Source organism: Fonsecaea nubica (genome assembly GCF_001646965.1).
Source record: "Fonsecaea nubica strain CBS 269.64 chromosome Unknown Scaff52, whole genome shotgun sequence".
NCBI classification, from domain to species: domain Eukaryota; kingdom Fungi; phylum Ascomycota; class Eurotiomycetes; order Chaetothyriales; family Herpotrichiellaceae; genus Fonsecaea; species Fonsecaea nubica.
The window spans coordinates 134,017-148,307 of record NW_019173725.1 but is presented as its reverse complement, the minus strand read 5'-3'; the positions used below and the strand labels follow the sequence as shown (position 1 = coordinate 148,307).

The 14,291-nt window shown below is 52.2% G+C and overlaps 6 protein-coding genes across 6 annotated transcripts; 3 read left to right on the top strand and 3 right to left on the bottom strand.

Annotated features, from left to right (window-relative positions):
* Positions 1 to 116: 116 nt before the first annotated feature.
* AYO20_07454 (hypothetical protein) lies at positions 117 to 1,166 on the bottom strand (the record flags this gene model as incomplete). Its single annotated transcript, XM_022645739.1, has 1 exon — positions 117 to 1,166. One exon carries the CDS (start codon positions 1,164 to 1,166, stop codon positions 117 to 119), a length of 1,050 nt encoding a protein of 349 aa, XP_022498304.1.
* A 1,230-nt stretch (positions 1,167 to 2,396) lies between these two features.
* On the bottom strand, positions 2,397 to 2,828 carry AYO20_07453 (mitosis protein dim1; the record flags this gene model as incomplete). Its single annotated transcript, XM_022645738.1, has 1 exon — positions 2,397 to 2,828. One exon carries the CDS (start codon positions 2,826 to 2,828, stop codon positions 2,397 to 2,399), a length of 432 nt encoding a protein of 143 aa, XP_022498303.1.
* Positions 2,829 to 3,232: 404 nt separating this feature from the next.
* AYO20_07452 (deoxyhypusine hydroxylase) lies at positions 3,233 to 4,228 on the top strand (the record flags this gene model as incomplete). Its single annotated transcript, XM_022645737.1, has 1 exon — positions 3,233 to 4,228. One exon carries the CDS (start codon positions 3,233 to 3,235, stop codon positions 4,226 to 4,228), a length of 996 nt encoding a protein of 331 aa, XP_022498302.1.
* A 52-nt stretch (positions 4,229 to 4,280) lies between these two features.
* On the bottom strand, positions 4,281 to 4,652 carry AYO20_07451 (hypothetical protein; the record flags this gene model as incomplete). The annotated part of the gene is made up of 1 exon (XM_022645736.1): positions 4,281 to 4,652. One exon carries the CDS (start codon positions 4,650 to 4,652, stop codon positions 4,281 to 4,283), a length of 372 nt encoding a protein of 123 aa, XP_022498301.1.
* A 443-nt stretch (positions 4,653 to 5,095) lies between these two features.
* Positions 5,096 to 10,350, top strand: AYO20_07450 (hypothetical protein; the record flags this gene model as incomplete). Its single annotated transcript, XM_022645735.1, has 2 exons — positions 5,096 to 5,228; positions 5,279 to 10,350. 2 exons carry the CDS (start codon positions 5,096 to 5,098, stop codon positions 10,348 to 10,350), a joined length of 5,205 nt encoding a protein of 1,734 aa, XP_022498300.1.
* Positions 10,351 to 11,328: 978 nt separating this feature from the next.
* Positions 11,329 to 13,461, top strand: AYO20_07449 (hypothetical protein; the record flags this gene model as incomplete). The annotated part of the gene is made up of 1 exon (XM_022645734.1): positions 11,329 to 13,461. One exon carries the CDS (start codon positions 11,329 to 11,331, stop codon positions 13,459 to 13,461), a length of 2,133 nt encoding a protein of 710 aa, XP_022498299.1.
* Positions 13,462 to 14,291: the final 830 nt, after the last annotated feature.

Sequence of the window (14,291 nt, the reverse complement as noted above, 5' to 3'; positions counted from 1 at the left end):
CCGAAAGAGAAAAAAAAAACACGTAAAACTCCTCGGGGGTTTCAAAAAGGAAAAAGGAACTTAACTCCAGATGTACTGGTGTCATTTGGTGATCTTTTCCCACCTCTCTTCACCCTTTAGCCCGCCACGACTCGCTCCCTCCTTAAATCATTCACGACCATGTACCTCCCTAGGCCGATCCAGCCCCACCGGAACCAGACCATCTGAGATTTGTGTCCGTGGATCATGGCCTCGCGCGCCTTCCAGTACCGGAATATGTCGTTGACAAACATGACTCGGTCTGCGGCGCCCTTGGGCCCCGTGGCGGTCTTCCCTTTCCCTGTCGTGGATCCAAACAAGTTGCCGAATATGGTCTCGTAGATCCCGGCTAGGAGGGTGGGTATGGCGTCTAATACGAAGGAGTATTTCCGCACAATGTTGATCGAGGGGAGGGTGTACAGCGTGACCGGGCAGGCATAGCCAGAGTGGCCTTTCATGATCTTTTGTAGGAACAGGGAAGCACCGTGGTACAAGGCGATGTGGTTGGGATGGCCTGAGATACCGCCCTTGTCGAAGGTGATTAGGACGTCGATCGTTGCGCGGGGTCCCTCTACCTCCTTTTGCGCTGGAGCGGGCGGGGTTGCTATGCTTGTGCGAGAGGCGGATTTGGTGTGTTTCACAGAGTTTGGCTTGGATTTTCGTCGGTCCTTGTCCTTTTCCTTGTCGGAATCTGATGTGGGCATTGCCGGGGTTGCTGAAGCAGACGGAGAGTTCAGGTGCGGCGCAAAGGCACTGGCCAGCACGAGCGCGATATCCTCAGACTTCCACTCCTCCTTCATTCCGTCCTTGAACCGCTCGTCCTCTAGCACAAAGACGTCCTCTTTCCGCCTCAGTCCCAGCGTCGTCGCCGCCTTTTCCAGTTCCTGTTTCCGTGTTGCGCCCAGACCTTCGCTGTTGCCCGTACTCATGCATAAGATCTTCAAGTGGTTTTGTAGAGAAGGGTGGGTCAGGGCTTGAAGGGCCGGCGAGAAGAACATCGACTCGTCGTCCGGGTGAGCGATGAGCAGGATGATGCGCTTGTTGCGGAGAAGGGCAGGCATAGGGGGGAGCATGGTCGACGTGAGATGCCAAAGAGCGAAGATGAGGACGGGTAGTATGGTCAACGTGACGATCGTTCCAAAGGCCATGTTGGAGGGGTCCGGGTCACAGTGAGCTGTCGCAGATCAAGACTGGTAGAAAGTCGCGCTCTGCGGAAAAACTGCACACTTGAGGAGGATATTGACGCAGTCTAGAGAACCGGATTGTTTCATCCCAAGCGGTGCTACGGGCAGCATAGAGTTGACTGCTGCGGCGGGCGAGGTTTCATGGTGGGAAGGTCACTGGCACATAAAATCAAGGAGAGACTAGACAACAGAGAGACAGGCCATCCGGAAAAAATCGTCCAGGGCCATGCATGAACAGGTGGAGTTGGAATTGAACACACGAAAAAGCGGTAAAGGTGGCCAGATCTCAATTGACGGGAGACATTTTACGGTGCAATGGAAATGGATATGGAAATGAAGCGGCGTTGCAAGGGTGCGTGTTGGATGGTTTCGCTTCAACCATCTCACCCCCACTTGGTCGCCAAATTAAATCACCCGCCGAGATGGCCAGGAGCTGAAGAAAAGGCACGTGATGCAATCAATCGTATAGTTGAAAAGAAGTAACTGTTAGATCACACCGTGAGGTTGTGGTCTGGCCAGCGCCTGTTTTACAGCTATATAAACAGCCGAACGGGCATCAAGTCTTAAGTGCATGTAAGCGACGCGGAGAGTTATCAAGGTAGATTTACTGGTATGGATACGACCTCTACAACAGACCAGGTAACGGACCAGGTTGGGGCATCAGAAGGGACGGACTTCGATGTCCAGAGCAATCAACCTGTGGGCGAGATTTCCGAGCGAGTCATTGTCGCTGCCACATGAGCGACAGGGGGCCTCTTGGGACGCGAAGGGGGTGGGCGAGGGTAATGTACCTGGAGAAGCGGACATGAAAATCATAGACTTCTGGAGCCTCAGTCGAGGTGGGCTTTGATGTAAAGTCGTGTCAGCAAAAATTTCATTGAATATCTGGACGTCAAGTGAGAGACCAACCAAGCCTGCTCCAACTCCACAGGTCCCATTCCCAATTCCAAAACCCATCATCTCTGTGTGTGGCCTGTTGCCAGTGTAGCCATCCCTTCGCAGCGAATATTATTCTTGACTAGACAACCTGTGTCCAGTCAATCCCTCTCGAGGAGGGATTATCCATCATTGTCATTGTAGGCGGAAATATCTTGCGAGAACCGTGCAGTGGATTCCACCATATCCTGCACCGTTCGCAGAGGAGGGAGGTGAGGATGGATTTGTGCGCCTGATCAAAGACAACATAGCCGCTGTCTAGTATCTGTATCTTGTTGAGTAGTCTTTCGGTGAAACCACCAAGCCTCGTCCCTTTTTGGCGCCTTTGTAGATCGTTTCAATTATGTCGATAAGCTCTTGTTTGTCTTCGAGAACCCAGTTCAGCTTGTTGTTGTTGCCAGTACCGAAATCACACATCATGTGTTTGTTGCGAAAGAAGAACATGATGGTCACTGGATCGTAGAGCTCGTACATCTGTTTGAAGTCCGGGACTTGGTCGAGGTCGCAGACGTAGATGACAGCGAAGTTCTTGACTTTGTCGGCGATCTTGTAGAGGACTTCATCTTGTCGCATACAGTCAGGATCCCAGTCACGGCCGAAGCGGATGACCACCAGGCGTTCGTCTTCGGAGAGAATGGCTTGGTCGACGTGCCAGCCAGTGACCAGATGAGGAATGACGACGGAACCCATAATTGTGTCAACAAAAAGGGTAGTGGCGATATAAGGTTGATGTGAGTGTCTTGTTGTGGGATATACAGAGGTTGAAAAGGAGGATGGGGGAATGAGGACTGTTAATGAAGCGCGCAACCACCCGTGTACAGTAGGTTGGAAGATTCAAGAAACATACGCCGTGCCTCCTTAGCTGTACGAGGACGTCACGGGGAGCCAGGCACCACCACCACAGTGCCTGGGCTTGGCTATGGTTGTCTTTATCGATAAGGATTTACGGGTCTCCCCGCGAAAATTTTGGTGAGCCTCCGAACACTCAGCGATAGCCTCCGTCTATGACGAGGACATCACAAGCAACTGTTCTACAATCTTCTTGCTGCTGATCAGTGATGCCCCAGAGTTTGCAAGAGGACTCGAGATCAAACATGGCGGCATTCACGCAACCTGATCCCCAGATCGATACGACCATCCCTACCCTCAGAAGAGATTTGACCTCCGAGAACGTCCCACTTGCCCGACGCTTTCGCGCACTATTCTCCCTCAAACACGTCGCTTCGCAAACTCCTGGACCACAGGCAACAGCGGCAATAGAAGCAATCGCCGCTGCATTCGCTTCTCCCTCTGCGCTTTTGAAACACGAGCTGGCATATTGTTTGGGACAGACCAGGAATCTAGTGGCAGTACCGTTCCTGCGAGCGGTCCTTGAAAATAAGGAGGAGGATGCCATGTGTAGGCACGAGGCAGCCGAGGCCCTGGGGGCACTGGGGGACATATCAAGTCTACAAATTATGGAACAAATGAAAGACGACGAGAGCGAGCCGGTGGTGGTTAGAGAGACATGTGAGATAGCCGTCGACCGCATCAATTGGGCTCATTCTGAGAGCCGGCGAAGCGAAAGCTTGAAGTCAAGCGACTTTGCCTCGATCGATCCTGCGCCTCCTCTCCCTCTGTCCTCAGAAACACCTTCGATACCCAATCTACAGGCTACCCTTCTCGACCAATCGTTGCCCTTGTTCCAACGGTATCGTGCCATGTTTGCGCTTCGAGACCTTGCCTCTCCACCAGACCTCCCCACGGCAAAGCCTGCCGTTCACGCCCTTGCTTCTGGGTTCAAAGATCCATCCGCACTTTTTCGTCACGAGGTGGCTTTTGTGTTCGGGCAACTATCGCATCCAGAATCAATACCTGCATTGTTGGCCGTGCTGGAGGATACCAAGGAAGAAAGCATGGTTCGACACGAGGCTGCCGAGGCACTTGGCAGTTTAGGAGAGGAACCAGGTGTGGAGGATATGTTGAAGAGATTCTTGAATGACCCTGAGCAAGTCGTTCGTGAGAGCGTTGTTGTTGCTCTTGATATGGCCGCATACGAGAAAACTGGGGAGATGGAATATGCCACCATCCCAACAGAGGTTGTTGTATAGCACCGGTTTGCTTTAGAAAGTGTCGCATTTCAGACCCCAACTCAGCGTCATCTCAATTATTCTGCACATCCTTGAAACCACACTCGCATCTGTAGAATACAGTCGTCCCTTCATCGGCGCTTCGTAGTTGCTTGGTATGGTAGAACATTTCTGGCCGGTGGCAATCAGGGCACTCTCTGGAGATGACAGCCTCGACCTGTAAATCGTCGGCGTTGACCGCCTGCACCTCGGAATGCTTTGCACGTAGAGGAGATGGAAAGGCACTCGGTTTGGACTTTGAAGTTATGACTTTGGATGAGGTATCTTTGGTGTACTGAAAACAATCGTCGCACTGGACCAGGTCGTCTTCATTCTCGCCTGGGACAATCCGCGGTAGCAGTGAGCCACAGGCATCGCAGAACAAAAGGCTACCTATCGCAACCATGATGAAATTTCGAGTGTTTGAGGAGATCGTGGCTGACTTTTTGCAGCCCCGAGATAAAATTTGGGATCTTGTTCCTGCAGCCGCTTTGGCGCCAACCCTGGTAAGCGCGATCTCGTATTGAAACCGCAGCTTAACCGAGCGGATCACGGTTTGAAGATCCCTTTCCCCAGCCGTGCCCAGCCTGACTTTAGCAGTGCCTAGTCACTTTCGAGCCTCACTTTCATCTCTACATGCTTGCGCAGACGGTTTGTGTCAAGACAACCCACCCCCATACCGAGGACAACTGGCAGCTTGCGCTAGCTGTTTGTTGACTATGAGGGTCATGGCGTGTATCCTGACAATAAACCAGCCCAGTTCAACCCCTCCACCGTCTTTGGCGGAGTCGTCGAGATAGTTGAATCGGCCGCCTTGTGCAGTTCCCATCACTCGCCAGTGTCAAAACCATGGACATGACGGGCGATCACATAGAGGTCGCTGTCCCACGACGGCGGCAGAATCATTCCAATGACAGACAACTCTCTGTGGATCAGGCTTTCCAATACACTCCCATGACCATGCCGATTCTCCAGCCGAATGGTATGCCCACTTCACTCAAGAGTTGCTGCCGTTTCTAATTCACCTCACAGAATGCGTCCCTCTTCCTCAACTTGCGTGCTCCAATGATGCGCGGCTCACTTCTCCTTCCGAACGCCAAGCAGTATATCGAAGCGAACTAGACACTCCCGCGACTAGAGAACGTCTGGCGGTCCTGCTTGATCGTAGCCGTTTATCTGAGATCAAGTTTCCTCGATCCCCAGTTCAGAATGACAACTCCATCAGGGCGGAACTGAACTCCATACCAAAGATGGTTCTCAAAATGTCCAAAATAGATTATACATACAAGTCTTCGACAACTGGAACCCCCCCTGCAGCCCGCAAGAAAACGCTTCAGATGCCTATCACTAAACCAGCCTCCATTACTGTCGACATACCGAAGCCACCCCCGTCCTTCAGAAAAGAGGACTACGTCAATATACAAGATACTCCAAAACGACAGAACCTCAACGAGCCTCCGCCACCTACCAAGCCCGTTTTAGCAACCACTTCCAAGAAACAGAAGGATGACCAGCTTTTGGCGAGCTTTGAAAGCCAACTCGGCGAGATTTTCGAGATTCGAGATCAAATTGACCTCAACAACTCAGCAGAACGACAGGGACCGCCCAATGGCATTTTCGATCTGCCCGACGATGAAGACGACACTGAACCCCGACTTGCAATCCGTTTACAGGAGAAACTTCAATCGACCTTGAATCAGCTCCTAACATCAGGTCGGCTCTGTGATGTTTCTCCGGAATATCTTCAGCGACTTCAACGAATATGTGAGCCGGTGATAGAACGTGCACAGGCAATCAACTTGCAAGTACCTCCGGGCGCATCCGATGAGGATACATCTACTTGGCTGTCGAAGCTTCACACTGCGGAGAGCGGAGCTGCTTCAGCGTGCACTCTGATCTACACCGTTCTAGGTGCTCCTCAAAATCAAGACCTTCTCAATCTGGAAGCACTGCAATGGTTGCCCAATGTGCTCGTGAACTTATTCGAGAATTGTTTGATCCCGATTGTCGAGGCCCGCCCAGATGGACAGAACAGTGAACTTTTCAGTTACGCCTCGGCGCACCACGAACCTCTCAAACGATTGCTAGATGTTGGACGCAAACTGCTGGATCTTGTGGCGAGGGTGTGCGTGGAAATTAAAGGAGCCGGGTCTCTTGTCAATGCCACTGAGTTCCTAGCAGCGAAGCTCATTTTTGTCCAGAATGCTTATAACGACAAAGCATCCGCACTTGGGTCTCAAGCGTACGAGCGGTTGAGAAAACAAGCCATGTCTGCTCTTGCCAGACTCTACGCAGCCTTCCCTGGTGAGCGGCGGGCAATATTGGACGAAGTCTTGACGTCCTTAGACAAGCTGCCTTCAAATAGCAGGAGTGCAAGACAATATAAGCTCGCACCTGGCAAGAATATCCAACTGGTCTCTGCTCTTTTCATGCAGCTAGTGCAGACCTCGGCTATGCAAACAGGTATGAAAAGAAGCCTGAAATCACGACGAGGACCTAGGAAGGAATCGCAGGCATCCGGCGGTTCAGACCAGAGTGAGGATTCAGCCAGTGATATGGAGGTTGACTCGGCTTCCACAACACAAGAGATTGAGAAGAAACCGCTATCAAGGCTAGGTGAGATGGCACAGAGTCTGTTCCATGATGCATCATCGAGTGCCAATCAAATTGTCATGTGGATGATTGACAAGGCTTCTAAAGTCACCAAGACTGGCGATTCGCCTTACCGCAACATCCTCGATCTGTTTGTGGAAGACCTCACTCTGGTGCTTCCCTTACCGGACTGGCCAGCGTCTGAGTTGCTTCTCACAGCGCTGGCTCTTCGAATGAAAAGCCTTGCCGAAACAGACAAGTCAGCCTCGACGAAGAACATGGCTCTTGAATCCTTGGGGGTGATGGGGTCTGCGATATCCCAAATCCGTGCATCTGCTCGAAGCTCGCTTTCAGCATTCACGGGGGAGGCGGAGTCATACGCGACCACTATTGCCCGAGATCTGTCGGACTCTGTCAAGGAGCGGCCTCATTTTCTTCTTGATGCCCACGAACTTGTATCGGCAAGGGGGCCATTTTCCATTGTCTATTCCTACTTGAGCCAGAGAGGAGGGGAGGGACTGAGAACCAAATCCGCACAGGCATTCTTCCTTGTGAAGTTTGGAGGTCTCATTTATCAAGCCTCTACACAGCCACAGGATAAAGAACGGCACTTTGAACTCGACTCGACACTTGAGAGCACAGTTTCGGCGATATTGCAACAGCTATCCGGATCAGTCAAATACAATGAGATCGCTAATGGTCACACCAAAGTTACTGAACATGAAGCCCAATTAGCCTATATGCTGAGCATTCTCAACGGGCGATTCTGTCGAATGTTTTTGGAAATCGCCACAACGCTAAGTTCGTCGATCGCGAGTGATCAGGCTCAAGTTCGCACTCGCAGCCTGAAGAGCGTCGTCGCTATGTTGGAGATCGATTCAAGTCTGCTCGATTGGGGACCGGCTCTGGTGGACATGGTCTTGAAGTGTGCTTCAGATGACTCGTCCATGGTCAGGGATTCTGCCTTGACACTGATTGCCAGATTTATCATGCCAAGGCCAGCACTTCAGAAAAGGGCATTCATGGTGCTTCTCAAATGTACTGACGATCCTAACGTTGGGGTGCAGAAAAGAGCCATGGCTCATTTAAAAGATGTCTATTTGAGGGAGGGGAGAGCAAATGTGAAAGAAGCTATCGCGGTCGAGTTCCTGAAACGGACCGCCCATCAAGAAACCTCCGTGGCTGAGCTTGCAATAAAAATATTGGCAGAGATCTGGGTTGATCCTAAACTGGCAACGATGAGCTCTGCAGCCGAGTCTGCGCATCTGGATGTCGCGATTGAGGACCTCAAATCTCACATTGTCAGATGTGTTGGAAACGACACGGCGCGGCTGGCACTACTTCTGAAGGAGTTCTTGGCTTGGAAGCTGAAAGACTCCAAAAACATTGACCAGATCCAGCATCTCTGCGCCCGTATTGTCAAGAAACTCCTGGACGCCGCCAATAGCTCTGAGTCGGGACCGGCAGAGTTGGCGACTCTTGTTGCATTTGTTGAAGCTCGACCGGAAGCAGTGGTGCCCGCAGATCTAACCAGTTTGAAGAGCTATCTCAAAGACTTGGCTAAACAGGATAACATCCCAAAGTTCAAATCAGTTGTGGCCATATTTCGTCTGGTTCTGCCACAACTGTCCAGCACTCAAGCTCCACTGCTGCAAGAGGTTCAGAAAGACCTTCTGAAAGCTACTCCGAAGCTTGTGCAACGCGAAGTGATTGAGGAGGTGATGTGGTGCCTGAGGAGCATCGACGGGGTGCTGCACGACACCATCAAGCTTGCTAGGTTCACGTTATCACTGGTGCGGAACGTGCTGCCCAGCGAAACTTCGCGAGGGACGGCGCCCGCGCCACGAGAGAAGATGGAGGAGACCAAGAAGAAACAGTGCTTGCGGTTGCTTGGCGTCGCAGGAAAAGTCTTCGACTTGGAACAATATCGCGAGGAGTTTCGCAGACAGTTTCCTACATACAAGGGTGGCTCAGTTGCAGGGGTGATTGCAGACTGCATTTGGGAACACACTTCTAGAGACTGCCCTGTTGAGACCCGAGTTAGGGCGCTGGAGTGTCTCGGCCTCGTCTGTCAAGCATGGCCGGGCCAGTTCAACAAACGGCATATTCGAGAAACGTTCTTCCAGGTTCTAGATGGAACGTCTTTCAGTGAGCTGGACAAAAGTGACGTGGAGAAGATGCAGATTACAGTGCTCGAGGTATTTCAAGAATTGTACGGGAAGCGGGCGGCTGTCAAAGAGGAGGCGAAGAAGGGCGAGAGCGATGGTGAGGCGCAGGCCTTGAAAAACATTGGTGGCGACAGCAAGACCCGCGAGGACGACAGTGCTATTGCGATCATCACCAACACGCTGGTTGACCACCTCTTGCACATCATCATGTCTGAAACTGGTCTGAAAGCACTGCTCGCAGCTCAAACACTGGCCAGCATCGACCACCAGGGTATGACGCACCCAAAACAAAGTACATCGGCTTTTGTGGCGCTGGAGACCAGTACGGAGCCCCAGGTTGCCCGTGTTGCCCGGATTGCCCATGAGCACTTGCACCAACAGCACGAATCCGTCTGTGAGAGAGAGTATGTCAACGCCGTGTTCGCCGCATTTCGATACCAGAACGAGGTAATCAAGAATCCGCAAGGAGGGTTGGTTCCGGGATACACGGCCAAACTTGCCACGGCTTTTGCCATCATTAGCACCAGTGGCTCAAAGTACGTGAAGAAGTTCATCAGCAATCTAATCTCGAAACTCAACACCGAGTACTCCAAACTAGATGTGGCAGAGGATGAGATTCCTGAACATCTCTTGTTTGTCCTATTTGTGACTCAGAACCTGGCATTCTTTGAGTATAAGAAGATGGACGAGCTCCTGCATACTGTGTTACAGCTAGAGCTGGCATTTGGTCGAAATGGTGGCGAAACAGCACAGGCGATCGAGTCACACCTCGGACCTGCCCCCGTCAAGCACGCAGAGACTGAAGAGGCCGATGTGGTTACCCCAGACCCAGCACCTCTAGTGGATCCGGCCACGTTAAGATCGCTGACGACGGCAGCTTGCGCCATCACGCTGATCTCGGAAGCGAGGAACTTTCTGAAGAGACAGTACGGGCTATCGCGAGATGTCAGGGTAGCGATGCAGCAGAACAAGCAGACCAAGGAAGCTGGAAAGGAACCGGTCAGGGTGCATGGAATCACTGGGGACAAGTTCTGGCACAACTCCAATGCGGTTCTAGAATCGCTCAACAGTGCGAGCGCAATGGTTGCGAGATGCCGAGAATTTGTTCAACTTGTGGCTGTCGACGATGAAGTCAAGATTGCCGAGGAGGCAGCAATGGGCGCAATGATGGATGTGGCCCCAGACCAACCTCCGAGCGCGCAACGCGGCCGAAAGCGCAAAAGTATCTCTGGGTCGGTCGGAGGGACGCCAAAGCGAGCTCGAGGGCGACCGCCAAAGAATGGCCATGCGCGACGATCAGCGAGTGTGTCGTCGATGGAGAATGGGGACGACGAAGATTTTTAAGGACAGACGCAGCATTTACGAATGATGATGGTCGCGCGGCATTTCTCTGGACACTAAAATGGCGGAAAGACTTTGTGAATTTCTGAGAGGACCGAGGAGTTTTGGGAGGATATGCAGCCTGCGCAGTTACTGGGACACAGGACGAGAATGTTTATTGCGTCGTTATATGATACCCCCACGAAGTTATTTTTTCTCAAAATTAAGGAATCAGAGCGGACGCCGCAAAGAGGGAGTGAAGGGGTTGGAGGAGTGAAGAGGCCGAGGGCTTCAGATAGCCAGGCAGGTAATGAATGGAATTTCGTTGCGAAGAATGCCCGAAGCCGACAGGTTGGATCGCTGGATCGAATCGAGTAAAAGGAGCGGAGAGATTTGATAAGCGAAGCCACTGTGTGATGATGATGCTGATGATGATGAGAGGGTGACGATAGGGGATTGATGATGAATGGTCTGCTGCCGCACTTCCGATCGCCATTCCAATGCACCGATGGGGGTGGCCCAGTGGGTAAAAGTGAAGTGGGTGAGCGGCGAGGCGGGTAGGAAGATAGAAGTACCAGCAGCACAAGGCCGCAGTTACAAGCACCAGCAAGTACACAAGTAGGAACAAACACACATTAAATTATATGCCTAGTCAAGCCAGTCTTGCCAGTCAACCAGTCCACACCAGCTGGTGCCCATGAGCCACAAAAGTGCCACATGCATTCAACCAGCTTGAAGCTTCAATTGTTTATCCCACCCAACCACAAAAGCCACGCTCCTCCACTCGCTGCCATTCCGTCATACCCACGTCCAGCATCGTCCCCGTCTATTTCTTTTTGCTCCTTTTCTCTGCTCGTATCTGGATTCTTGGATAGATCTGTCCTACTTGTACAGCGTTCAGCTTTGAATACCTCTCCTTTGTTGCTCCCTTTCGCATATCTACCACCAGTCCTCACCATGAGGTAAACCTGCCACTGTCCTCTCGCCTCCCCTTCTTCGACCATGGCCGCCCTTCCTCAATTGGCTCGCAGCGGCCAGCGACACGTTCTACTCCGCTTGCGCTCTGTTCCTACTCTCCATGCCTCTCCTCAATTAAAACCGATCCAACCGACGAGACTATGCCTACAATCCTCCAGGGCTCTGTCAACCCTGCGGCTAGCCCAGTCGCCTTCTAGAAACACGAGCATCGGTCTTTCGAAGCTCCCTTCCCGTCTCTTCTACCCTCCCACTGCGGGGACAGTGAGATACATTTCTACCAAAGAGCTCCCTAACAACAAGGGACCCTTCGTTCGGTTCTGTTACCGCATATTTGCATACACGGGCATCTTCATCGTCTTCTCCGGAACCTTGGTCCTCGCCTTTTTCCTCTACGATGCTTCCACATACCGAGAAGCACCCGAAACGACCGGTGATATTGCTGTGTCGGAAGCGGCACTGTCACCCAGAACAGGAGGGCCAAAGAACTTGCCCATCGCCGAGGTATTGGTCGATGACGAGGATTGCGAGCACATGCGCGAGCAAAAGGACAAGCCCAAACTGGTCGTCCTGGGCACGGGCTGGGGGAGCGTCGCCATGTTGAAAGAACTCCACCCCGGTGACTATCATGTTACTGTCGTGTCTCCCGACAATTACTTCCTGTTCACACCCATGTTGCCTTCTGCCACCGTGGGCACTCTGGAGTTGCGATCGCTGGTCGAGCCAGTCCGCAGGATTGTCAATCGATTGAGAGGGCATTTCTTAAGGGCTGAAGCTGTTGACGTCGACTTCGCTGAACGGTTGGTCGAAGTGGCCCAGGTCGACGCCGATGGCAATAGGCAGCATTTCTATCTTCCCTACGACAAGTTGATCATTGGAGTCGGCTCCACCACCAACCCTCATGGCGTCAAGGGCTTGGAACACTGTAACTTCCTCAAGACCATAGAAGATGCGCGCCTGATCAAGAACAAGGTCCTCCGCAATCTCGAACTTGCCTGCCTGCCCACAACCTCTGACGAAGAAAGAAGGAGACTGCTCTCGTTCGTTATCAGTGGCGGTGGCCCAACGGGGGTCGAGTTCGCCGCCGAACTATACGACATGCTCAACGAGGACCTCTTGAAGTCGTTTCCACGGATCTTACGGAACGAAGTCTCGGTGCACGTCATTCAGTCGCGAGGCCACATCCTCAATACCTACGATGAAGCCTTGTCGGTCTACGCCGAGAAGAGGTTCGAACATGATCACGTCGAGGTTCTGACGAATTCGCGGGTCAAGGAAGTCAAGCCCGACCGAATCATCTTTTCTCAGATGGAGGATGGGAACCCGGTCACAAAAGAGCTCCCAATGGGATTCTGTTTATGGTCAACTGGTGTCGCGCAGACTGAATTGAGCCGCAAGATCGCCCAGAAGCTCGGTGACTTCCAGAACAACCGACACGCCCTCGAGACTGATACACATCTGCGACTCCAAGGCGCGCCACTGGGCGAGGTCTACGCCATCGGAGACTGCGCCACGGTCCAAAACAATGTCGCGGATCATCTCACTACCTTCATCCGTGGGATGGCGTTCGAGCAGGGTAAAGACCCGGAAAAAATGCACATCACCTTCCAAGACTGGCGCAGTGTCGCGCAAAAAGTGCGCAAGCGGTTTCCCCAGGCAGCCGGCCATCTCAAACGACTCGACAAGCTGTTTCAGGAATATGACAAGGATAAATCCGGCACGTTAGATTTCGGCGAGCTGCACGAATTGCTTGTCCAGATTGATTCCAAACTCACCTCTCTTCCCGCAACGGCTCAACGTGCGAATCAACAAGGTCAGTATCTTGGTCGGAAATTCAATAAGATTGCCGCCGCCATCCCGGGCTTCAAGGCCAACGAGGTCGATTTTGGAGACCTCGACGAAGCCGTCTACAAGGCCTTTGAGTACCACCACATGGGTTCACTGGCCTACATTGGAAACGCCGCCATTTTTGATTTTGGCGGTCTGAATTTCAGCGGTGGGTTGATGGCCGTCTACTTATGGAGGAGCATCTATTTTGCACAAAGTGTCAGTTTCCGGACGAGGATGTTGTTGGCAATGGATTGGAGCAAGCGAGCACTGTTTGGACGAGGTGAGCTTAACATCGGCGGCTTAGTGACTACGATCGAGGGCGACGACTGACGAATGAGCAGACTTGATGAGCTTCTGAACGAATGAGCTGGAATACATGGTCTGAATGGCACCGTGCGAGACATGCCGGCACCTTTGATCCACTGCACCTTGTGATTTTACCTGCTGCCGAAGCCGCAACATTCGTCTGCCCACTCGAATGGAGAGATTAAGTGTTTGGACAGAGTGACCGCCCCAAGCAGTGGCGAATTTTGAACAGCATTGACGCCTGGGGAGGATTAAATATTAGCAGACCCCTCGGATCGATTCTGAGGAGGCAATTGAAGGGCGCCGGACGTTCCTTTGCTGAACAAGGACTATAGACCAGAGCGGTCGAGTGGATACCTAGAAGAAGGAGAAGGAATAGACCGACGAAGAACTGGAGACCAAGAACTGTTACTCTCCTTCCCGAAAGCTCCGATTGGAATGGAAGATGCTGTTGAAACGATAATAACCCACGGATCCAAAGCCTCTGTGAGTGGGGGAGAGAGAAAAAGAGAGAGAGGACGAGAAAAGACGAATCAGACAACGAATGGCACTTTTTTTTGTTATTATTCTTCGGTCTACCGAGTACATATAGCGCGATATTAGAGCATGGATGGGTATTTGTTCTTTTTTTGGGTGTCCCTTTTTTTCCCATCTCCCTGTCTGCCTCAGCTCCGACTTGGCTCACAGACAGTCGAGTCGGACCGATGTGGATGGGAACGGGTGGCGAGGGACGTGGTACCATGGCAAAAGACGGTATTGTATGTACCGAGTCGAGTGACCTCCTCCCAAATACGGAATTCATGATGGATGGGTTGGCCCAGGTCCTTGCTTGCTTGACCAGCGGACTTTGTCCC